Below are 25,107 nucleotides of genomic sequence, written 5' to 3'. Positions count from 1 at the left end.
AACTACCACCAAATTCCAGCAAGGCAGCAGCCCATAAGAAATGTTACTCTTGAGACGGCTGACATACCAGATAAAACCACCACTAGAGTAAAATGACTATTTAAAATCAAGAGAATGTCCAGTTTTTAAAAGGAAGTTTTATTTTAACAAGTTTCACTTAGCTCAATACACCTAAAAGTAAATCACAATACAATGAAAGATTAAATCAAGGCCTCAGATTTCATATGAATACCAAGACCAAAATCCTAAAGGTAGCTGTATTGCATCTCACATTTCCCCATTAACTTAAAAGCTTAAATGTGTCTTACAAGATATTAAAAAAAAGAAAATCTTGAACTAACATGCCAAATGTTCACTTGAGTTTCCAACACAGCTCCTATATTTTGTTTGTACAAAAAAGCATGTTCCTGAACATGCACTGAAAAGTGTTTGGTGTTATATGGTATAAGAGCAACATTTAACATAATTGAAACAGCTTGAACCTAAATACGCTCACCGCTCAAATACACTCCTACAACAAAAACTGGGGGAAAGCTGAAATTGTTTAACAGGAACGCCTTTACTTGACTTACACCCTAGATGAAAGTTTCAGCATACTCAAAAATACTGAAGCCGAATGGTTTAAAATGATCCTGATTTCACTTACAAGTAAAGCATAAATCACAAGCTTGTATTGCAAAACTGTTAAACTTAGTTTTTTGTTTTGTTTTCTTAAAAAATGATGAAAAATTAAGGAGAACAATTTACATTCCCCAGCCACCACTCATGTTGGACATATTAGACATCCCAGCCATGCCATTCACTCCCATGGAAGCACGGTTGCCACTACTGTAGTAGCTGCTGTTCATCGCACTGTGGTTACCTAAGGGAGATAGCAAATTAAAAGAAGTGAAAACAATGCAGTTCACACTCCCCCTTGACAAGTTATCTTCCTTGTTTCACCTTGCACAAGCCTGTACTTTTAAAGAAAACTAATTTCAAGTTTAAAAATACAAAACTCCCAATTCTTTGTGATGCGTAAAGTCAGTCCTAAAACATCTGAATGCCCTCCCCCTCTACTGTAATCTAATATACATGACCACTTTGCACATCACAAGATGACAGAACTAACTATTCAGTTCCAATTTTTTTAAAGAATCAGTACTATCAGGAAATTTGTTCTTATCCTCACTTTTGTACACTGCCTTTCTAAAATTTTAAAATGGAACAAGCTCAATACTTGCACAATCCTCCACTATCTGTAATTCACTGTTTGCCAAAGCTAGGTAGCTTTTGCCTTCAATGCACAGACCTGTAAGATTAATATAAAAACTTCTTACCATATCCACTCATGCTGCTTTGACCACCATAACCTCCTCCATAACCTCCACTCAACTGTTGATTGGTTGGACCACCATAACTGGATTGGCTACCTTTTAAGTTAAGGACATGCAAGTTAAAACTTTGACTACCGACAACATTTACAAGAGTTGCACATACTACATTCTACCTAAATAGCTCAGATCTGTTGCTCTTTTATCACGTACTCATTTGAAAAAGATGCTTCTTCATTTTCTCCTCACTACTAAGGAAACTATTTGTAGAGCCGATTTTGCCAATGATTAATTTCTGTGACATGATTCAAGACAACTATGCTTTTTAGTTAAGTATTTTGTGTGTCTGTGTTTGTATGAAATAGGCTTATTCCTCAGAGTAGTCCATATTTTTCTCAAATGTACTAACCAAGCTGAAGCTTTTAAAATAGGAAGTTGAAAATTTTGGTAGATCACAGCCTTCATCTGCGAGCACACAAACCAAGCTGTTCTTAAATATGCATCTCATACAAAACAAGTTTTGTAACAAAAATATACAGAAGTTACTACTATTGACATATCTGAAAAACCTTTTTGCACTTCAGCGTATGGTTTTAAACTTAATTTTATCTTATGAAGCACAAGATGTAAGCCATTTTATAAAATGAAATATAAAAAGCAACAGACGCCCATACATTAGAGAAAACCAACCACCGTTTTTAGAATAAAATCATAAAAACAAGCAAAGTCAGATTCTAAAGATATTATTTCTACAGGATGTAGGAAGGTAAAAATGGGCAAATCAATTTTGTTGCTACAAAGAAAATCAATGAAGTGAAATAATCATTGCGCTAATTATTACTAATGTAATTTCATCCTCTAACCCACACTCTTTTACTTGCCCCCCCTAAAAAAACCTACTGCAACATTATATAGAGAAAAAATGTTCCCACATTTTAGGTATCCCCATACCACCTTGAAAAATCACTCATACCACCACTCGCACAACAAATATATTTATTTAGTAGCATAAATTTGGAATGTATAACTAAAAGATTTATTTACCTGCCAATGTGTTAGTGTTCCAGTCTTGAACTACTCCTTCTGTTTCCTTGACTGTGATTAAGACAGAACGTTGAATTTCAGTTTTAGGTCACTTCAAATAAGCAAGAACTGTACCAAATTAGCCAGCTTTGCAAAATACCAGAAACATTTAACATGAAGCCAAATTGCTTTCACATACCTACTGCTCCCATCATCTGGCTGCCATATGCACCACCACTTCCTCCAGCTGTAGAATTCAAGAAGAGTTCTACATATCGATGTTCTAAGGAAACAAAATGGGGATAACAATCTCAATATGCACATTAGGTCAAGGTACAGTAGGAAAATAAAACTTATCTTAATGCAAACTCTAGCTTTGTTCAAGGCTGAACACTGCTGCAGTGATACTAGGAGTGTTAATAGCACTGACTTACGCATATTTGCTTTGTCTTTAGACATTGCAGCCACAGCATCTTCATGAGTAGCAAATTCAACATCTGCTTCACCTGTCACTCGGCCATCAGGTCCAATTTCAATGTGTACTCTTACAGGATTAAGTGGGGAAAAGAACTGAGGAGGAAATCAAATAGAAGCCATTATTAGCTCATGAAAATTGTAGCACCATACACTGAATCTTACTGCTTAGTCCCAATCGGAAGAGCCACTGAATCAACTACTAGAAAGAAGTATCACATAGGGTAAGTACCATGTATCCACTAGGTGTGTTCTTGCCATTGTATGCCTCTTAAGTTGATTCTGACTTGTGATGGCCATAAGGTGAACCAATCTGGGTTTTCTTGGCATGGCTCATTCAGCGGGGATTTTGCCTTCCTCTGAGGTTGATAGTGTGACCTTCCTAAGATCACCCACTGGGTTTCCATGACCAAGTGGGGATCCAACCTGGTCTCAGTGCTAGTCCAATAACCAAATCATTGTATCACGCTGGCTCTCTGGTCTATGCTAGCTGGAACTAAGAACTAAAGCATAGGTCAAAGAAAAACAGATGACTTGAAATGTAAGTCAGATAGTAACTTACATTGTAGATGTCATTTTCTGTAGCTCTGTAAGGTAATCCTCTCATGTGTACACAATGGCCAGTTGTGCTTTGGAAAGTAGAAGATCCATCTCCATATCTGTGATCTGATATTCCTATAGAAAGTAGAGTGCATACTTTATCTTTTGTACATAAAATGAGCTGCTTCGTTTACCCCAATTATTAATGCTTACCTCTTCCAAATCTATCAGATCCAAAGCCATATCCATCATTATATCCATTGTAGTCATCATAGCCACCATAGCCTACAAACCCAAATCGGGAACATGCAGAAATTAATCTTTCCACTAGACATTCACTGCATATAATTTGCTTCTGAAGTATAAAATAAGGTTTGCATACTCACCTCCACCATAAGCCCCACGTCTCATTCTTTCAAAGCCACTTCCTCTACCAAGGCTGTTATAGCCTCTTCCCACACCTGGCCGGTCATAAGGACCTGGCCGCTGCATGGCCATTAGTTTGCGAGGAGGGTCATAATGAGTGCGCACTTCAGCTCTGCTACTCTTGAAGATTTCAATATACCTGGAAAGTTTACACACATAAAAGTAATTGAACCTCTTTTGAAAAAGCTGCACATAAACATTACACAGAGTAACACGTCATAAAGTCAGAGCCTTGGAACTGGCAAATTAAAGCCAGGTTTTTTAGATTACAGTAACAGTTAACCCAAGGCTAATTGCATAAATCAGTTTATTGATAATGTGTTTGCTCATTAAAGGATCCCAACCTTAAGGGTTTGGGAGAGCAAGCTAATTTATATTTCAAATAATCAGAACATATTCTGGAGGAACATATGTCCACTCAACAGCACCCATATTTGCTCAAATGGCAATAAGCAGGAGAGTTAAAAAACGAGCCTCCGCCAGAATTTTAACCCATCAATACATTTCAACAAGCTTTTTGTGCTCACAAGCCCATCCTATGCATTTGCACAGCAAATCAGCATAGGCAAAAATGCATGCTTCAATTAAGTCACAAAACTTCAAAAAGAACCCTTTGTGACATTTTTGGAAGTTATAAATTTAAGTGAAAAATTACACAAGAAAATGTTACATTAATGTATAGAACAAGTTTAGCAATCACATTTTCTTATGGTAATAAGATGCTAAGTGTCTTTAGAACTATGAGTCATAATTGGTGCTATCAGAAAAATTTAAAACCATAGTCTCTCAACTTCCTTATGTTTAAACTTGTTCAGAATTAACAGGCTTAAAAAATAATCTAGGGAAAAGCAGAACTAGCGCGTCAGCTAGTCTGCACATATGTTAAGAAAATAACATTTAAAAATAAAATTGGGAGGTGTTAGTAGGGATGAAATTATATGTTGTAAGGTGAGCACTTGAGAAGAGAGAATATGGATTTAACAACAGTTACCATAAGAAGAGCGACATATCCAACCAACCATCCATCCCCACCTGTGCCCTATTCTTTCCTTGTGTTTCTTTAGAGCCTTTTCAGCTATTTCCTGTGAAGCAAACTGCACGAAGGCCTCCCCCGTACTCCTCCCCTGGAAGTCCACCGGCAATGTTATCCCATTTGGCACGATTTCCAACCCTTCAACCCAAGGACAAATAACCCCAGTAGGGGGGTAATATTAACATCACAAGCCCAATCACGATTTTCTTATAGCTTTAACATACACCAGAAGTTATACTTTTAAGTTTAGAATCAGTATACCATACTATTAACACTATTACAACAGAAACATTTCAACATGAGCATATATTATATTCTATCAGATTTTTAACACAAACTGCCTATAACAGACTATAATTCTGTAGCGCTTAAATCAAACATTCTCTTTTTTAAAAAGATTAAAATCTCTAAAAAATAAAGCATGATAAATTCTACAAATCATAACAACTTCTAAGTTTTAAAACAACTTCAAGTAAATTTATTAGCTGATAAAATCATATTTGCACTACAAAAATACTCATTTTTGAAACTCCATGAACACAATTATGATTTGTGACAAAAGAATTTGGAAAATAAACAGTTTTCAATGAAATCTAAGTTACATAAATTGATCGTAACACTGTAACTGAACAAAGAAAACACTTGAAATTTATCTGGACTACTGCATCACATTCCAAACATTGATGTGTAAAACTCATTTCTGTATTTGCTTTTGTTTCTGTTATGTGTAAGCATTTCCCATTCCAGGTTTTTAGGAAACAAATGTTTTAATTATATATCCAATCTTGAAGCTAATCATCTTTACAAACATAAGAGTAAGCTTCTTCTATACTATTATTGTAACTGTCAGAAAACAAAGGAGTTCTACCAGTTATATCAGAATACACAAAAAGATTTACTAGCTATTTTGATCCAGAAGAAAGAACTCCCAAAGTCACAGCTGGGCAACAAAATCAGCTATCAAAGTACTAGTAAAGAATTTAGCCCATCTCCAAAAAGAGCCTACATCAAAAAAAATCCCCAAAACTTACTTTCATCACCCCACCTACATATTGAGAACTTAAAAGGAACTATTTTGTGAGTTTAGTTTGCTCAACTTTGCCCAACCATGAAAATCAAGAGTTGTTTCATTATTTCAGTCCATATTTCAACCTGTTTAAACTACATTAATGACCATTCCCCATTCACGTACATCAGAAGGATTCTAAATGCTTGTCGAAGTACAGTGAAAGGGTTAACATGGTTATTTTTTCCCTCCAGTCTATCAGTATCTACTTTTCTTTTTAATGTATTAATCCACTTTAAACTTTGGAGAATGAGACTAAATAAAAGATCAAGTTGATACTTGAAATTCTGGAGGTAATTTTCCATTCACATAGAAAATAATCTAAACAATGCTTGAATTACAAACACCAGAAACATTAAACATTCAAAAGTGGCAGTTTAAACACAATTAAACTGTACTAGCATGGCTATGCATTTCAGTGCCACTAGCATTTCTAATCTTTACCAAGACTATAGCCAGAACTTTACCCCACATACCTGAGAAAAACTGAACAATTTCTTCCTTGCTACAACCAAATGGAAGTCCTCTAAGACGTACAAAACCATCATTAGCCGTATCAGGGCTGTTAGGACCAGTATGCTTCAGAACCCAATCCATTTCAACGTTGTTTGACTTGAAGACTGTAAGAGGCACTCAGAATTAATGAATTTTGGAATTTGGCGCATAAAGGTCAATGCACAACAGTCATTTGGAGAACAGGTTCACATTCACAGAAACACAGAAAGGTAATCATGCATCTAAATTCCACCCAAATAAAAAACCTATTTAGTCAGTTACTATGCCAATTCAAACCTTCAACATATCTGTGTCCCATTGTTTCTCTGTCCTTTTTCAATGCAGATTTCACATCTTCTTCGGTTTCCAGTTCCACAAATGCTTCTCCACTTGGTCGTCCTTCTCTGGTGTAGATAAAACGGACCCCAGAAGATCCATTCAGTATTTTGCATTCTAAGGAAGAATGGGAGAATAGAAAGTTACTAACAGAGCATCATCAGTCTCCGAAAAAGGATAAAAAATGTGGCTCATAAGGCTGTACAATTAATCCCTCACATGCACTCTCATTGAGCATTTCAACCTTTCAAGCCAGTATACTCGTTTTCAGTAATAGCACCAGAGAATCTGTCTTCATTTATTTATATATAAAAGATTTGCAACTTAATCTAAAGATAACTAGTAAATAAAGGCAAGATCTACGTATGAGTTAAATTTCTATCTATTCTGTAGTTATTGCAAATTTTTGTGTCTGCTTAATGTGTTGTCGAATGCTTCAATGGCTAGAACCACTGGGTTGCTTAAGTATTTTGGGCTGTAAGGCCATGTTCAAGAAGCAGTCTTTCCTGACGTTTCGACTGCATCTATGGCAGGCATCCTCAGAAGTTGTGAGGTCTGTTGAGAACTAGGCAAGTGGGGGTTATATATCTGTGGAAGGTCCAGGGTGGGAGAAAGAATTATTGTCTGCTTGAGGCAAGTGTGAATGTTGCAATTGGCCGGCTTGATTAGCACTGAATTGCTTCCTCAGGCAAGAAGCTGCAAAGCCATTCCATGCTAATCAAGGTAGCCAACTGCAACATTCACACTTTCCTCAGGCAGACAAGGAGTTATTTCTCCCACTCAGACATTACACACATATATAAACACCACTAGCCTAGTTTCCAACATACCTCACAACCTCTGAGGATGGCTGCTATAGAAGTGGGCAAAACGTCAGGAGAAAATGCTTCTGGAAAATGGCCATACAGCCTGGAAATCTGACAGCAACCCTGTGTCTGTTATTTGAAAAACTTTTGGCCCTTACCACTGATCATTCCAAGTAACCTGTACAGACCTAGGAACACTTTTTGAACTTTTCACATACCCTCAACTTTGGCCAAACTGGGTCACAAAAACTGCCTGCAGCTTTAACAACTTCCTTTTTAAAAAATTACATGTAAATGGTATTATAATTGGAACTGTAAATTACAGATAAAACAAAGGAATTGTTAAATACTGAGGTCGCGTTGTGACTTTTGGTCCACTCTGTTCTCCCACAAGAATGGCAAACAGTTAAGTTTTCCTGTGAGGCAAAACCAGCCCCTACAGGTGCTCTTGGTTTCCCAGCTACTGCTTCCAAGGCAGGCAGGCAGGCAAGGAAGACAAGGGAGGGAAGGGGGCCTTACTTACCGGAGAAGAACCTCTGCACCTCGTCAGCGGAGCAGGACCAGGGCAGGCCCCGCACCTTGACGACGTAGCCCTCGCCGCCCTCGGCGTTCAACATCATGCTGGAGGTGAGCGTGGTCTCCGCTTCCCCTTCTGTTACTACGAGGCAAGAAAACAAACAAAGGCGGGGCGTCGCCACACTGAGTGGGGGCCGGGATCGGCCAGGCAGCCTCCCTTCCTTCCCCCAGCCCCGGTCCGCGGCTAAAGTTTCCCCCTTTCTTTCCTTCCCTCCCCTTCCTCCCTTTGAAGCACCTACACATGGCAACAGAAACCCTCCTCCTCTCTCAACGACCCGCTTCGCCCCAGCGCAGAAAGCTCCCGAGACGCGGTAGGCGCCAGGCTGAGGAAATGGCGCCGAGCGGGTACTGTACTTCCGCTCGACCGGACTCGGGGACCGCCTCCGTTTCACAAAACAACAGGCCTCAACCGCCAAAGGCGGCTCGAAGAAAAAGCTGGCGGCCCAGCAAAGGAGCCACCGCCTCGGACAAACCGGGATTGGGACCAACAACTCCGGAAAGTAAAGCGCGCTCTCACCTGCTCCTAAAGTCTGGCGCGGCGTGGCCCAAAATAGGAACCCAAAGCGCATGCGCACACCTCGGCACTGAAACGACGCACGCGCTGCGGGAAGTTGTTCCCCCCCCTCCCCCACCGCCTTGGAGCACCACCTACGCAGCCCAATTGCACTTGCTCCACCCCAAGCCCCAAGGCGGCGGCTCCTCTGCGCACGCGCTGATTTCCAATAATAAATACATCGCTTTGTGCGCATGCGTCTGAGAACAAAGCCGCATTTAAGGCTATGGTTTGTGCTGTCGAAGGCTTTCATTTCATGGCCGGAATCACTGGGGGCCTTTCCACACAGCCCTATATCCCAGAATATCAAGGCAGAAAATTCCACAATATCTGCTTTGAACTGGGTTATCTGAGTCCACACTCAGACAATGTGGGACTTTTTGCCTCGATATTCTGGGATACAGGGCTGTGTGGAAGGGCCCTGGGTTGCTGTAAATTTTCCGGGCTGTATGGCCATATCACAGAAGCATTCTCTCCTGATGTTCTGCCTGCATTCTCAGAGGTTGTTTAGGTCTGTTGGAAACTAGTCAAGTGGTGTTTATATGTCTGTGAAAGGTTCAGGGTGGGAGAAAGAAGTCTTGTCTGCTTGACAGGGGTGTGAATGTAATGTAGCAATTGGCCACCTTGATTAGCATTAAATAGCCTTGCAGCTTCAAGAACTGGCTGCTTACTGCCTGAGGGAATCCTTTGAAGCTGCCGGGCTATTCAATGCTAATCAAGGTGGCCAACTGCTACATTCATATTTGCCTCAAACAGACAAAGAGTTCTTTCTCCCACCCTGGACTTTCCACAGATATATAAACCCCACTTGCCTAGTTTCCAACAGACCTCAATCTCTGAGGATGCCTATCATACGGTAGATGCAGGTAGACCATCAGGAGAGAATGCTTCTGGAACATGGCCATACCACCTGGAAAACTCACAGCAACCCAGATAAGATTTATGATTACACGCAAATATAAACGTGCTTTGTTGAGCAAAGCAAGAGGGCACTCAACATATTAAAGCCTTCCATTTAAATCACTTGGAACAAATCACAACACTTTTCAAAGCAGCAGTAGGAAGTTACTTCACAGCAGGCAAAGCTATGGACAGCATGGAGGAAGCGCTGATGCTAAAATCTTAAGTCAAGTGACCCCTTTTCATTTACAGTACTTAGAAGCTTAACCACTCTTGGCATAAGGAAGCATTCAAAGTTTTCACTGGAAAAAACATGGTTTTAAGAAATGCTACAAGCAAAACCCAAACGATTTTACTAGACTGAAATAACCCTCTACTGTACTAAGACAGTATTTTCTAACAAATCCCTGTGGTTAGATGTATCTGGGCACAGAATGAATTTGTATTTTATAAATTTACCAAATTAGGGGAATGCATCCTTCGTGCATGTGCCTTTTCACATATGGCCAACCTATGGATTTCAGGGCTTTCATAGGCAAAGGCGACTAAAATTGATCAAAGAACTCAAGAGCAATGGGTTCAAATTTCAGGATGAGATTCCACCTGAATGGCAGAAGAGACATGATAGCTATGTTTAAATATGTGAAAGGCTGTCATAAGGAAGAGGGAGCAGTTGTTTTCTGCTGCCCTGGAGACTAGGGGCCCTTCCATACAGCCACATAATCCAGAATATCAAGTCAGGCCCCTTCCAGAGCCGAAAAAAAATCTCACATTATTGGCTTTGAACTGGAATATATGGCAGTGTGGACTCGGGGCCCTTCCACACAGCCATATAGCCCAGAATATCAAGGCAGAAAACCAACAATATCAGTTCTGAACTGGGTTATCAGAGTCCACACTGCCATATATTCCAGTTCAAACAGAAAATATGGGATTGTATTGAACTGTGGAACGGACCTCAGATAAACCAGTTCAAAACAGATAATAGTGGATTATCCACCTTGATATTTTTGGGTTATATGGCTGTGTGGAAGGGCCCTTAGATAATCCACAATACCTGCTTTGAACTGGGTTATCTGAGTCCACACTGCCATATAACCCAGTTCAAAGCAGTTAATGTGGGATTTTATACAGCTGTGTAAAGGGACATAGGACTCAGAGTTCAAATTACAGGATAGGAGATACCACCTGAACATTAGGAAAAGCCTCCTGGTTCTAAGGGCCTTTCCAGATAGGGCCTATATCCGAGGTTTTCTGTTTTTTTCCCAGATTCCCAGGTAGTGGGGACTCATATAATTCAGTTTAAAGCAGAAAACCTGGGATCGGATTCTGGGAATATAGGGCCTATCTGGAAGGGTCGTAAGAGCCGTTCTGCAGTGGAACTCTCTGCCTCGGAGTCTGGATGGCTATCTGTCAGGGGTGCTTTGATCCTGCTTTTCCTGCATGGCAGAATGGGGCTGGACTAGAAGGCCCATGTGGTCTCTTCCAACTATGATTCTAAAAGGCATCCTTAAGAGGCGGTTTTGCCTTTCTTTTCCTTTGTGGCAGAGTGGGGGGAGGGGGCTGGACTGGATGACCCCTGAAACACATCCTATTATAGTTCTACACCACTGAGTCTCCCTCAGTGGGGAAGGAAAGCGGTATAGAAATACAATAAATACAAATCAATGCCTCGCTGTGATCTGCTTCTACCTCAATAATAACCCTTTCTAGAAGTACAGTACTTCCATATTCACAACTAATTCTAACCTAGAAAGGCGAGGGTCCCATCCCGTCCCTCTCCCGTCCCGTGCTTCTGCACTGAGTGACGAAGGAAATGGGCACAAAATGGCGGATTCCCCGCCTTCCCTCCTCTCTTTCGCAAACAAGCGGTTTGACGGAGCGCGGGAAGGGGCCGTTTGGAGCGGGCGGGGGGCGGAGCCGGCGGCGCAGCGTTGGCGGGAGGCGGCCTCAGAGCCAGGGATTGGCCGGAGGGAGGCGGGAGCCTTGAATCAGGGGAAGCGCTGGTCCCGCTCCCGCCAGACCCGCCGAGGACGACGACCGCCATGTACCCGCCGCCCAAGCGCCTCTGCCTCAGCCCCCAGGGCTCCCTCGACAACAGCTTTCAGAAACGCCTCAAGAAGATCTCAATCGAAGGGAATATCGGTGAGTATCTATTGGGGATATGTATCTGAATCTCATTTTTAAAAACCATTTAATGAGAGCAAAAGGGAGGCTTACACTCCAAGGGACTGGGGATTTCCAATCCCCTGCGCCAGTAAGAAGAAACGAGACACCCCCCCCCCCCCCAAAATGTTTATGTTGGCGCTAAAATCTAGGAAGGACTCGCCATCCGTTGTTTTTCGCTTGGAGGGAACGTCGGTGCTACGCTTAGGCAAGCTTGGGCTCTCTAGGAAAGCGCCTCGTGATTACTCAAGATCCTCTTCACCCAAAGTCTTTGATAGCACTATCTGCAGGTCCTTGCAAGCCAAACTCCCTGCCTTACCACTGCCCCAAATCAGGATGAAATACTTCGCTGAAAAGGAGGGCAAGGACAAGCAGGATATCTTCCAAGGCTGATCTCTTTCATACTTTGTATTTATTGGTTTTACCCCAAGCATGGGCCAACTTGGACCTTCCTCCAGGTGTTTTGGACTTCAACTCCCACAATTCCTAACAGCCCTGGGCCCCTTCCTTTCTTTCCTTTCCGCTTAAGCAACTGGGGGGGGGGGGGGGGCGAGTCTGTTAGGAATGGTGGGAGTTGAAGTCCAAAACACCTGGAGGGCTCGAGTTTGTCCATGCCTAATCTATACTGTAGAACAAAAGCAGTCTGACAACACCACGTTAACTGCCATGGCTCATTGCTGTGGCACCCTTGGATCTGTAGTAAGACACCAGGACTGACAGAAAAGGCTATTGCCTTCTAATACTCATACTTCCATCACATCAAGCGGGGTCACACTAAGATTATTCTCCAATGTAGATGCACCCTTAAATTTGAGTCTGTCCAGAGACCATTATCTTCAACTATGTCTTCCTCCTGCGTATTACCCAATGGTTTCATTTTTTTTCATTTGGGGATTAAAAATTGAGACATACAATGCTAAGGGGGGAAAGGGGTAATATCTGCAAAGCATCATAGAAAAAAATGGCAATTTAAAATAGCTTCCAAGACTGAAGATTTTGGAAAATGGCTGCCTACCAGAAAACACTATATCCCCCTCCCACTCCTCCTCTGCCAGTATCAACCCATATGTTCAACTGCTTTGCTTCACAGCTGCAGGGAAATCTACCTTTGTCCAGCTGCTAGAAAAATACAGTGATGAATGGGAAGTAATTCCTGAACCCATTGCCAAGTGGTGCAACATCCAGACAACTGAAAATGAACACCAAGTAAGTGCTAGTTTCAATTACAGTAGTGTCTCACTTATCCAACATAAATGGGCCGCCAGAACGTTGGATAAGCGAATATGTTGGATAATAAGGAGATTAAGAAAAAGCCTATTAAACATCAAAATAGGTTATTTTACAAATTAAGCACCAAAATATCATGTTATACAACAAATTTGACAGAAAAAGTAGTTCATTACACATTAATGCTATGTAGTAATTACTGTATTTACGAATTTAGCACCAAAATATCACAATGCATTGAAAACATTGACTACAAAAATGCGTTGGATAATCCAGAACGTTGGATAAGTGAGACTACTGTACTCTGAAAAATGCGTAATAATCCGTTTACAAGATTATAATTTTCTGAAGAGCCTGAATTACGACCTCAGGATTAGGTATAAAATAGCCCATCAGATTCTAATGGTAAACTGGCGATTTCAATAAAATAATTCCGTGACCATCTTAAAACATAAATTTTCTAAAGGTCAGCATGAATAATTTACTGAAAACAAAACATTTTTAACATTATCAGGAGCTTTCAACATCTCAGAAGAGTGGAGGAAATTTGCTTCAGATGTTGTATGGCAAACCTACAAGATGGGCTTATACATTCCAGACCTATGCCTGTTTGAGTCGAGTTAAAGCGCAATTAAAACCAGTTTCTGCAAAACTCCAGGAAGCAGAACATCCTGTGCAGTTTTTTGAGAGATCAGTGTACAGCGATAGGTAAGCTTACTTATCTTTTCATGTCAGTACTGGATCAACAATGGATGAAATCTGGTATAAATGAATCCTATTGAAAGATGCCTATGTCAGAAATACCCATTATAGAGGAAATAAGCATTAAGAAAATGTAACAGTGATATTGCAGGCCAATCCCGTAGCTGGATGCTTTCCTGGTTGTAAGATGCATTATGTTAGTTGGGACTTATTTTCAAGTTAGCATATAAACAATTGTAGGTTACTTCTATAGCTTTATGAAACTTCTTTTCTCAAATGAATTTCTATCCACATTTTAAAATCCTTTTTTAAAATTATCACAGGTATGTATTTGCTTCCAATTTATTTGAATCGGGAGACATCAATGAAACAGAATGGGCAATTTATCAGGACTGGCATGCATGGCTTCTGAACCAGTTTGACTCCAACCTGGAGTTAGATGGTATTATCTACCTCCGGACAACCCCTGAGGTATGCTTTCTGAGGTTGTTATGCTTTTAGGTGACATGCTGATAGTAAATTCAGGTGCTGAAAGCAATCCAAAGCTCTGATTTAAAGTGGTTACATATATATACTTTACTGGGTCAAAACTGGAAAGAGTAGATAGAAGAATTTTTCATACTGATTGTATCCCAAAAATATGCTTTTTAAAGATGAGATGGCTTTTTAGTCTAATGAAAGCATATGGCAAGGGCAAATTTAGCTACAAACGTGTCTGAATGTAGATTCCTTTTATCCTTGGTACTACATTTGTACAAGTCAACCCTATTACAGATGAAAACAAAACTTCTGCTCTTGTTAATTTCCCACAAGATTCACGGTGATATAAATTACAGTAAGAAAATTGCCTTACAGATATATAAGCAAATTCAGTCTTACCTACTTAGAGCAACTGTAACCCAAAGACAATTCTAAATCTTTTACCATTCTAATGTCAGAATTCTGTGGGTTCTCACTGTTGCCAAGAGACAAGAATGGAATTCAACTGTTTTTTCTATTAGTAATGTAATATCAGCAGAACATAATAAAAAAATCCCAAACCTGCTAAAATAAAGTATTAACATCTAAAGTAAAGCCAATACAGTGCCCCGTGTCACATTTGAAATACTTCAGTGTTAAATACATGCAAAACTGAATGTTTGCATTTCAGAAGCCTCATAGTAACCACATTGTAAACACTGTATTTTGGTATTTAAAAATGTAGAAGTGCATGGAGAGGCTAATGCGGAGAGGCAGGGAAGAAGAACAAGGAATTGAGCTGGAATATCTAGAAAACCTCCACTATAAACATGAAACCTGGCTTCATGAGAGAACAATGAAGTAAGTTCTTACAACTTTTAAAACTGATATGCTAGAGAAGAAATAAATTTAATATTAGCACTACATAAATTGATGAATGTTCTGACACTGTTCAACTGTTTAAGAAATGTGTTGTCGAAGGCTTTCATGGCCGGGATCACTTGTTATATGTTTTCCGGGCTGTATGGCCATGTTCTAGAAGTATTCTCTCCTGACATTTCGCCCACATCTACGGCAGGCATCCTCAGAGGTTGCCTAACCCTACCTCACAACCACCTGTGAGGATGCCTGCTATAGATGTGGGCGAAATGTCAGGAGAGAATACTTCTAGAACATGGCCATACAGCCCAGAAAATATACAACAACCCTGTTTAAGAAATGTTTGGAACATTCTTGTGTTCAGGAAATGTAGGAGGAATGGTATCAATTTTTCGGCGCTATGCACATTGTATGTTTCTATGAATCGTATCGTTAAATGTTTTCCATACACCTTCAACAATAAATTTCACAATTTTTAAACTAATGAAGCGATACCAAATGTTGATGGTCATTCAAGGAAATTTTCCAAAATTTACTATTGGAAAAATGCATGGTGAATTCTGTTGATTAAAACATACTTATTGTTTGTAGGGTGGATTTCGACAACCTGAAAGATATCCCAACTCTGGTTTTAGATGTTAATGACGACTTCAAAAACGATGAAATAAAACAAGAACATTTGTTGGAAAAAGTATGTATCTCCATTGTTTTTAAATCTGTGTGCTGCTGTTCAGTAAACATTTTGTACTTAGAACAGTCACCGCAAGAACCTGACCCCAATGGATTATTAATCAGCATTTTTGCATGGTCTTGGCTAGCTTGCTTCAAAATCCAAACTTTTGTACATGACTAACCACTGATTTAGTCTTGTGACTTGGAAGTTCATGTCTGAACACAGTATTTGACTAGTGTGTAAAAATACTCCTTAGGCTGATTTTTTTCCCCCTAATGTGTCAGAGATTGGTATCATATTAGTGCCCAGTATCTACAACTTCCCTATAAATAGCAGACTGGCAGCCAAGGGCACATGGAACAACACTGATCACCACTAAGAGTAGCACTGGTGTCAAATATGCAGAATGCAACCAAATTAAATGTATTTCCAAATGATATGAGTCAATGTGTGGTGAAGTTCAGACCACTCATCCATTTATTAAAAGTGAATGTCTTAGTCTGCTTATCAAGCAGTAGCAAGTAGTGTTTTAAAAATGAATTGGAATGGAGGGCAGACACAACATTTGATCCACATCTTCATTCCCAAAATAAGTTTTTTCCCCTTTAATCTGCAATTTAGACCCTGGAGTTGTGTGCACAAAAATTAAACTGGGGGAGGGGGGAAATCCCTCCACCCACCTTCACTACTGAAGATTTTATAGTTTAGGATTTTGATCAGAATTGCTTTTAATTGCTTGTTCATTTCTCTTATTTTTTCACAGGTGAAGGGTTTTTTGACAACTTAGGAAATAGAAATACTACACAGTGAAGAGAAACATCAATTTCCTTTAACTAATGTATATAAACTACTTTTATAGCCTGTTTTTGTGTATCTGCATGAAAGGGGTGCTGCACAACAGGATCAAAGGATTGTACCACATGGGTATAAAACAGAATTACTGAAAACATTGGAATTACTTGAAGAACCAATGTTGTGGATTGATATTCTCAGATGAGAAATGTCACCCCACTATCTTCTTGAAAGAAAAAAAAAAACATTGACTGTAACAAGTTAGTTACTAAAAGTATCTCAGCAGTTTCAATGGAAACAATGTTTTTTGCACTGCCTTTGTCGAGATAAGTAACTCATGTATAATAAACGTTTTTGTAAATTCTTAATTTAGTGATTTTTGCATTTAGACAACTAATGAAAAAAATCTTCAATATAGCACTTCATTAATAGGGCACTTCTTCAATATATTAGTGTTGCTATTCGTCATTATTGATCTCCAGCTCTACTGGGAACAGAAGTAAACGATCTCCTGCAGGGAGCAAGATGCACCCAAATTCTGATATTAATGAAAGGTAGTTTACGAATATAAAGAGATGTACAGGAGGTTAAGCCAAACATTCATGGGAACTTGGGTATAAATATCTGTAAGCCTCTGAAGCAAACTGACCTTTTGATTTTTAAGCTTTTCAAAACACAATGTAGCTAGCTTGCACCGTTTTGAAGTTCCTTGAATTTCAAGTATTCTCAAATCAAGAAGCAGTTTTAAAGAGCATTAAGAAACTTTTACCAACTAGTGTTGATGTTCTCATCTCAAACTTGTGGATTTTTTCAAAACACATCTACTTATTTAGCTATGTAAAGCCACGTCGCTAAAAATCTTGCTTTGACATACGGCTATTTCCAGGCAAAACCAAGCATTGTTTTAAAAAGTAATACAGTAGACTCAACTACGCAAAGAACTGGCATTCTTTTGCATTCAAAAAGCTGTTTTTATAGTACAGTATGACTGTTACATTAAATCAGGTTTTGCCTTTGTTTTGATTTGCTTTTAATTACTGTATTTCAATATTAATATCAAATAAATAGAGTCAGGATAGGATGTATTATGGGGCATAGTATTAGTTAGGCCTCTATCTAATAGTAACTCTCAAGCAACCAGAAACTACCTTAGGTCTATTTGGTTGATTGGATCTCCCAGTATGAAACTTCCTATGTACTGGGATCCTCAAGAGAGACCCTTCTCTTGGGCCCACCTTCCTTCTCAGTGGCTGCCCCCCAGATGCCAGAATGGCCCCTTCCCTATTGTCTTTCTGGAGTTTTCTTTTCAGTCAGGCTTTTAAAGATGGATGATTATTTGAAAGGTCAATCCAGGATGTGCCGTGGAGTATTTTAGCTATGTGGATGTTTATTAATTGTTCTAGCCGTTTAAACTTTTATTTTAATAGCTTTGATTATATATTTTAATTAGGTTCTCTAGTTTTAAATTATATATATCATTGCTTTTTCTGTTAGGTGCTTTGGGTCTCTTTTTCAAGATAAAGCAGAATACAAATTAAAAATAATAGTAGTTACGCATGGTCACCATTTAACTGGGTCTCCTGTAGTAATAGAGTTGCTATGATGGTCGGAATCTCTTGGCAGCGAACAAGCGCAGGGTTGTAAAGCCGTTTTTAAGGCATTATTTTTTTTTAAAAAAACAAGTAGGGGTGGTGAGGACAAGAGAGGGGACCTTCTCAGTGGAATTGGCTCTGAAATACCCTCCCTAATGAAATTAGATAAGCCCCCTCTTTGGGCCTTTTGGGTGAGTTGAAAAGCATGGCTCTTCAAACAGGCCTTGGATCCTGTATAATCTATGGTCAACTTGATGAACCTCGGAGTGTACTGCTCTGCAGTTTGTTAAAGCAGACTGCCGGCTTATTCACAGATTCTGCTGTGCTTTAGGAATTTTACAATTTTATTAGTGGGATTTTATGAGCTGTTGTTTATACTTCTGTCATTGTATTTGTACTTGCGTATTGTTTATGTGCGGCACTTGGGAGTACTTCTGTGAACCGCTATTGGGGAGATGGTGCAGGGTTCAAATCAAGATTTATTACCAATGATAATAATATTCTCTTTCCCTTTGGACGTCTTGACACCAGCACTTGAAAAGGCGCCGGAGGCCAGGGGCACCGCAATGCCCACGTGAGCCTGGATGCGGGGCGGAAGCGAGGCGCCCAGGCCGCGTTTCCACGCGGCCACCGGTCACGTGGCGGGCTCCCCCTCCATATTGGGGATTTCCGCCCTCCAAACGGATCCAACGCTTCCTCCTCCTCCCTTGCTGCTCCCTGAGTGCCATCGTCCCTGGGTGGGCTTGATTCCCTCCCCTGTCTGCTCTCCTCCACCTTCCATCAAGAAAGCACAGCTTTGGCTACACCACGGAGTCCTCCTCCTTCCCCCTCCCCCAGTGCGGCCTGCAAAGCGCCACGCGCACCGCCGCGCGCCTTGGCCTCGCAATGGCGGCTGCACGCGCGCGAGCGGGGGGGGGGGGGGAGAGGAAAGCAGGGAGGACAGCGCAGGCTCGGAAACACCCACCATAATGGCGGAGGCAGGACGTGGTCAGAAGAAAGCGGAGGGAGGGAAGAAAGGAAGGAGATAAGAAGGGCTCAGAACAAACACAGCGGGAGGGGGAAAGGGAGGGAGGGGACAACGTCACAAACGAGGAGACGGCTCTCAGAGGGTGCGCGCGCCGCCCGCCCGCGAGCCCAGGCCCCGCCTCCCGAGCTGCGCCAGCGCTCGAAAAGCCGCAGCCGCAAAGAAGGCCTCAACGGCCGCTAGGCCTCGGCCCGTCTGCCCCTCCTCCCCCACTCACCAAGGCCGGGGATCTCTGGGCCAGTCTCCTCGGTGTGACACGGGTCCATCGCTTCTCTTTCTCTCCCGGGGCTTGTTTACGAATTGAGCGCTGAACAATCGGAAGGAAAGGAGGGAGAGGTTACAACCGGGGCCGCCCTTTCCCCGACCCCAAGGGAGGCCTCCACACGCCACTGGGCGCCTGTAGAAAAGGGGGGGGGCTCTTCCCTCCCTCCCTCCCTCCCTCCTCGACTCACCCAAAGCTTGCTTCCTCGCAGCTGCTCTCCGCCTCTATAAATAACTCCTTCCCCCACTTGTAGGCTTGTGACATCAGGCGCCGAGGCTCGCCCCCTTCCCGGCCCGAGGAGTCGGCCAATCACAGCGGGAGGAGGGCGCTGACGCGTCTCAAGCCCCGCCCACCCACCTCCCCGTTTTGCTTCACGGTTCTGTTTGGTTGTGCAACCATACATAAAAATGAGAGACACAATAGCCAGGGCGATCCTAACATGAAAGGCACTGCAGAACAGGCACGGGCAAACTTCGGCCCTCCGGGCGTTTTGGACTTCAACTCCCACAATTCCTAACAGCCGGTAGGGCGTTTTGGACTTCAACTCCCACAATTCCTAACAGCCGGTAGGCTGTTAGGAATTGTGGGATTGAAGTCCAAAACGCCCGGAGGGCCGAAGTTTGCCCGTGCCTGCTGCAGACTAACTCAGCCATAGCAGAGCACCTGATGAACCAGCCTAGGCACAGCATATTATTTGAGAACATAGAAATGCTGGTCCACTTTGACAATCACCATGGCAGGCTACCCAGAGCTCTTGTCTGTTTGAGGCAAGCGTGAATGTTGCAATTGGCCACCTAGGCCTCCGATGGCCTAGGGGATAAAAGCCTTGTGACTTGAAGGTTGGGTTGCTGACCTGAAGGCTGCCAGGTTCGAATCCCACACGGGGAGAGCGCGGATGAGCTCCCTCTATCAGCTCCAACTCCTCATGCGAGGACATGAGAGAAGCCTCCCACAAGGATGGTAAAACATCAAAACATCCAGGTTTCCCCTGGGCAACGTCGTTGCAGACGGCCAATTCTCTCACTCCAGAAGCAACTCCGGGTTGCTCCTGACACTGAAAAAAAAAATAGGATTGAGGATGTGTGGTCAATTTTTTTTCTTTTCTTAACATTCAGCTGTAAACCGTCCTTGTTTGGTTTTCCTCAGTAATCACTCCTTTACTGTGTTTTACTATGATGTGTTCAGCATCCAGATTAAATAGATAGGGTAATCAAATGCAGCCTTCCCTAACTTCCCACTTGCCAACTGGAGACCATTCTATTTCTCCATATTCTGTCCTGATGATGACTCTTGCCTTGTATATAGGAGAATCATATTTTGTGGCACGCTGTGGTATTTTGTTATCTCAAACAGGGGAGTCAAACTCACTTCCATGGAGGACCACATCAGCCTTATGGTTGCCTTCAAAGGACCATTGAATCCATGGAGGGAGAATCTGTGGATACAGAGGGCCAACTACAAATTTTGTACATAATGGTTGGTGCTTTTTAGGTTTTACCCAATTTGGGTCCCCAGGTGTTATTAGGATGGCAACTTCCATCACTGTTGATTATCCATCAAGTGGGCCGAGGACACTGGAAATTGCAACCCAGCAGCAACAATTGTGGCTCTGAGGTTGGGCAAAAGTTAAAGTCAGACATCATGTTCACAAGCTTTGCATCTAAATTCAAACCCCACTATCCTGACTAAACAGAACAAACTACAGCCGTACAGATCATTCTGTATCAAAACTCCCATAAGCTCTAGAGCAGGGGTCCCCAAACTAAGGCCCCGGGGCCAGATGCGGCCCTCCAAGGTCATTTACCTGGCCCCTGTCCTAAACTTTAGACAGGGTTGACCTAAGTCTACATGGTCTTTGGAGGTCTCTTTGCTTACCTGTGGTCTTATGAGATCGTCTAGATGGTCTTTGAAGGTTTCTTTGCTTAGCTACGGCCTTATGAAACCATCTAGATGGCCTTTGAAGGTCACTTTCCTTACCTATGGTCCTATGAGACTGTCTAGATGGCCTTTGAGGGTCCCTTTCCTTACCTATGGTCTTTGGAGGTCTCTTTGCTTACCTATGGTCTTATGAGATCATCTAGATCAGGGGTCCCCAAACTAAGGCCCATGGGCCGGATGTGGCCCTCCAGGGTGATTTACCTGGCCTCTGTCCTAAACTTTAGACTTAGGGTTGACCTAAGTCTGAAATAACTTGAAGGCACACAACAACAACAATCCTAATTTTGGACTATTTCATCATAGTCCGGCCCCCTAACAGTCTGAGGAACTGTGAATCAGCCCTCCACTTAAAAAGTTTGAGGATCCCTGCTCTAGAGGGATATTGACAAGATGGAATGTGTCCAGAGGAGGGTGAATAAAATGAACAAAGGCCTGGAGAACATGCCCTATGAGGAGCATTTTAAAGGTATGTTTGGCCTGCAGAAGAGAAGGTTGAAAGGAGACATAATCACCATGTTTTAATATTTGAAAGGCTTGTTTTCTGCTGCCCTGTAGACCAGGACTTGGAGCAATGGGTTCAAATTACAGGAAAGGAGCTTCTACCTTTACATTAGGAAGAACTTCCTGACTGTAAGAACTATTCAGCAGTGAAACTCTCTGCTTCAGAGTGTGGTGGAAGCTCCTTCCTTGGAGGCTTTTAAACAGAGGCTAGATAGCCATCTGTCAGGAGTACTGTGATTGTGCTTTTTCTGCATGGTAGAATGGCATTTACTAGCTATCCCCTGGGCTGTCTTCCGGCTCGATGGTTCTATGATGTCTAAAGAGAAGGAATACTGGAGTTAGAGTCCAACATCTGGAGGGCCATATAAAATGACATGGTAGTCTGGAATCAGCTCAAGAGACTTGAGTTTGACACATGTGATTTATACAATGAAAGGCTTTATACAATGATTTATACAATAAAAGTGAAAGTAAGTATATTTGTACATTTGTTGATTCCACAATGATGGATCTGGACCAAACTTGGTACATATACTCTTTATGGCCCAACTAAAAATATTAGTAGGGGTTGAAGTATTGAAAGCACCCACTTTTTTTTGTTTATTGCCAGTCATTTAAAACAATCAGCATTGTTGGCCAATGAGTGTTCAGAACCAACTGCAAGACAGTATCAAAGTGTTGCTATGGAAATGTTCTAAGACAGACCTTCAAAGCAGGGGGAGCCTTAGAAGGCAGTATATAGATAGAAAGGAACCAAACACACAGTCCTAAAAGGCCACAGCAGAGTCAGTCAGACCAAATAAATAGGTAAGTGAGGCCTCTTCTCCACAGCTGAATAAAATCCCACATTTTCTGTTTTGAACTGGAATATATGGCAGTGTGTACTCAGATCACCCAGTTCCGCCTTGATATTCTGAGTTATATGGCTGTGCGGAAGGGCCCTGAGTCATTTTGTGGAGATTTATATTTCAAAAGAAGCATAAGAAACATAGGTACAGAGACTACTCCAAAAAAAAAACAACCTGGAAACATTGGTGATGCACAAAAACTACTTTATCAAAAGGCTTATGAGTGTGTCTTACGAAAAAAGGTACATACGAACAAGGTTCAGCATAATTTTATATCACAGCGGGCGGCCCCTCCCCTTTACCTCCTAGATTAACTCCCTGAAAACAACAAGCCTTTCTTCCTTGTGCCAAATATATCCTTATGAAAGCTAGTCCTATTGACAGAAGTTTGATAGTAAGGAAACATGTCTATTAATAAAGTCTGCACCTGCAAAGTGAAACATTTCTACTTCTAAAGCATAGCAAGGCTGGTATATTTTCAAGATTAAGAGCAACATTGTATCAACTCTAAAGATTAGAGAATTCACTTGTAAGGGAATTTCTACTGTGTCTAACAAGGTCATATATATGAGACATTTGTAATAAGATACATTTCTATATCAAAGTTTTTCTCAATATAGCTTTGTACAGATTCTTATACAGTCTTATGCTATGCTATTACTATTTTAAGCTGCCTCTTCACAATCATTCCTGGGAAAAGTAACACTTTTTCCTTTACTCCTAAGAGGAGAGAGGGAGGGAAGGAAGAGACAGAAGAGAAGGAAAGGGGAAAAGCTATGATGAGAAGGAAGGAAAAAGAGAAATAAGAGAAGATAAAGGCAAGAAAGAAGGGGGAAGATGTATGAGAGAAAGGGAAGAAGGAAAGAAACAGCAACAAAGAAAATGCAAACCTGGGCAATGCGTTGTGTACAAGCTATTGATCTATAAAGTACAGGCAGTTTTCTTTCGAAATTCTTTATGCTTCTCATTACCCAATGTATGTTTGCAATATGATCCCAAGTGACTTTTGTTTTCCTGAATTCAGCTGGGACATCCCAGATTTTTCTTTCCTGTATGTGCTAAAAGTCTTTGTTGGGGAATTTTAAGCAATGTTTTGCTTGAATGAGAAATGAAGACAATCAGGCCTGTAGCGAGGGGGTGGTTTTAGAGGTTCAACCCCCCCCCCTGAAATTTTTCAGATTATAAAAAAAACCTGGTTTACTCATGAATTTTAACTGGTTAACCAAATCCCCATGCTAAGTCTATGAGACACAAAACATTAAGAGTCCCTCCAGGCACTATCTCAAGCAGATATTGACAGGTTTGCAGCGGGGAGGGGTGTGTGCAAGGGGTTAACCCCCCCCCCGAAATTTTCAAAACCCCTCCCGAAATTTTTTTCTGGCTATGGCCCTGAAGACAATAGCCCTGTGGTTACGACAATCCCTCATGCCCCCTTGGGGATTGGAATGGATATTGATGTTTCCAATCTTTTGTCTTTTGTTTTGTTTACCATATTTGTTAACATTTTAGTGAGAACTAGAGTAGATTTTGTCTTGGTAGATTTAAGCAGCTCTATTCTTGGTTTAAATTTGCCTTTGAATTCTCACATCTTATGGAACAGATCTCTTGTTCTTCCTTTTTGTTGTCATTTTCTGTTTCTTTTCATTGATGATATGAGTCCTCCTTTGCCCTCTATATAAGTCATTAAACAGTTGCATTCAGGGTTCTGTTTCTATCACCTTTCCCTTTTGCTTTTTGTCTACCCCTATAGCTATAGAAGAAATATATAAACTCCACTTGCCTAGTTTCCAACAGACCTCACAACTTCTGAGGATGCCTGCCATAGATGTGGGCAAAACGTCAGGAGAGAATGCTTCTGGAAAATGGCCATACAGCCTGGAAAACTCACAGCACCTAAAGTTTAATCTGCCATCTATTGAGGCTTCTCGTTCTGTTTGGCTATAGATTATGTCTTTTTGAATTCTTCCTTAACAATGTCCCTGGCTTCAGTCCAGAGTTGTTCGGGCTCATGGGTAATTATGTTTAATACAAGCAATTCCTAAGTTACAAACAGGGGTAAGACAACAGGCAGTAAAGGGAAATCTACCGTTAGGAAGGGAAAAACACTTGTGCAAAAGTTATCATGGGGAAAAGGTGTCTCCACTGAAGCTTTAGCACCAATCCTTGTTTCCACAACAAGCTACATTTTTCAAAATCCAATGATCACAGGGACAGAAAGTGAAGTGAAATCTTCTGAACAGTGGCACAGAAAGCAACACAAACACTTCCTCATGCTATCCAAAGTTTTTTTAAAAACTTGGCTGGAGGTACACTTAAAAATGTACCTGTTCCAAATTACATACAAATTCAACTTAAGAACAAACATATAAAGCCCATCTTGTGTGTAAGCCAGGGACTGCCTGTAGTGCAAATCTATATTTCACATTATATTTAAACTGCACAGGGATGTTCTTCAGATTATATTTTGACTTGATATATCAACTTGTATTAGCAATGCAAATAA

General features: G+C 41.3%; 3 protein-coding genes across 6 annotated transcripts in view; 2 read left to right on the top strand and 1 right to left on the bottom strand.

Moving 5' to 3' along the window:
* Nucleotides 1-117: 117 nt before the first annotated feature.
* On the bottom strand, nt 118-19,658 carry hnrnph1 (heterogeneous nuclear ribonucleoprotein H1). 4 transcript variants are annotated; one of them, XM_062973883.1, is made up of 14 exons: nt 19,508-19,658; nt 19,273-19,362; nt 8,036-8,170; nt 6,668-6,823; nt 6,352-6,495; nt 4,809-4,947; nt 3,737-3,915; nt 3,564-3,635; nt 3,373-3,485; nt 2,771-2,906; nt 2,536-2,619; nt 2,358-2,408; nt 1,320-1,412; nt 118-862 (listed from the first exon to the last, which is right to left on the bottom strand). In XM_062973883.1, exons 2-14 carry the CDS (start codon nt 19,319-19,321, stop codon nt 744-746), a joined length of 1,470 nt encoding a protein of 489 aa, XP_062829953.1. In that variant the 5' UTR covers nt 19,322-19,362; nt 19,508-19,658; the 3' UTR covers nt 118-743. The 4 variants fall into 4 exon arrangements, with proteins under 4 accessions (XP_062829953.1, XP_062829954.1, XP_062829951.1 ...); XM_062973884.1 differs by having other exon boundaries at nt 8,036-8,164; XM_062973881.1 differs by lacking the exons at nt 19,273-19,362; nt 19,508-19,658 and adding an exon at nt 8,606-8,734 and having other exon boundaries at nt 8,036-8,164.
* Nucleotides 11,501-16,807, top strand: LOC100557346 (deoxycytidine kinase 2). Its single transcript, XM_062973885.1, has 7 exons — nt 11,501-11,686; nt 12,798-12,913; nt 13,449-13,642; nt 13,960-14,107; nt 14,841-14,956; nt 15,566-15,665; nt 16,411-16,807. Exons 1-7 carry the CDS (start codon nt 11,587-11,589, stop codon nt 16,432-16,434), a joined length of 798 nt encoding a protein of 265 aa, XP_062829955.1. The 5' UTR covers nt 11,501-11,586; the 3' UTR covers nt 16,435-16,807.
* Nucleotides 19,659-22,494: 2,836 nt separating the features above from the next.
* canx (calnexin) overlaps nt 22,495-25,107 on the top strand; it is a 77,803-nt gene continuing 75,190 nt past the window's right edge. Inside the window, exon 1 of the mRNA XM_062973875.1 lies at nt 22,495-22,563. The gene's annotated coding sequence lies outside the window, so the exon portion shown is untranslated. The remainder of the gene's footprint in view (nt 22,564-25,107) is intronic.

This window comes from Anolis carolinensis, chromosome 2, assembly GCF_035594765.1.
Source record: "Anolis carolinensis isolate JA03-04 chromosome 2, rAnoCar3.1.pri, whole genome shotgun sequence".
NCBI classification, from domain to species: domain Eukaryota; kingdom Metazoa; phylum Chordata; class Lepidosauria; order Squamata; family Dactyloidae; genus Anolis; species Anolis carolinensis.
Note: the sequence above shows the minus strand (reverse complement) of the source record. Positions and strands in the feature narration are given on the sequence as shown.

Excerpts from the sequence above, each read along its gene's own strand:
- hnrnph1 (XM_062973883.1), bottom strand. The coding sequence starts at position 19,321 with ATGGACCCGTGTCACACCGAGGAGACTGGCCCAGAGATCCCCGGCCTT. Across the intron at positions 4,948-6,351 it reads AATTGTTCAGTTTTTCTCAG|GGTTGGAAATCGTGCCAAAT; the intron begins GTATGTGGGGTA and ends CTTGGGTTGAAG. Across the intron at positions 863-1,319 it reads AAGCAGCATGAGTGGATATG|GTAACCACAGTGCGATGAAC; the intron begins GTAAGAAGTTTT and ends TATCTCCCTTAG.
- LOC100557346 (XM_062973885.1), top strand. The coding sequence starts at position 11,587 with ATGTACCCGCCGCCCAAGCGCCTCTGCCTCAGCCCCCAGGGCTCCCTC. Across the intron at positions 11,687-12,797 it reads CTCAATCGAAGGGAATATCG|CTGCAGGGAAATCTACCTTT; the intron begins GTGAGTATCTAT and ends TTTGCTTCACAG. Across the intron at positions 13,643-13,959 it reads AGATCAGTGTACAGCGATAG|GTATGTATTTGCTTCCAATT; the intron begins GTAAGCTTACTT and ends AAATTATCACAG.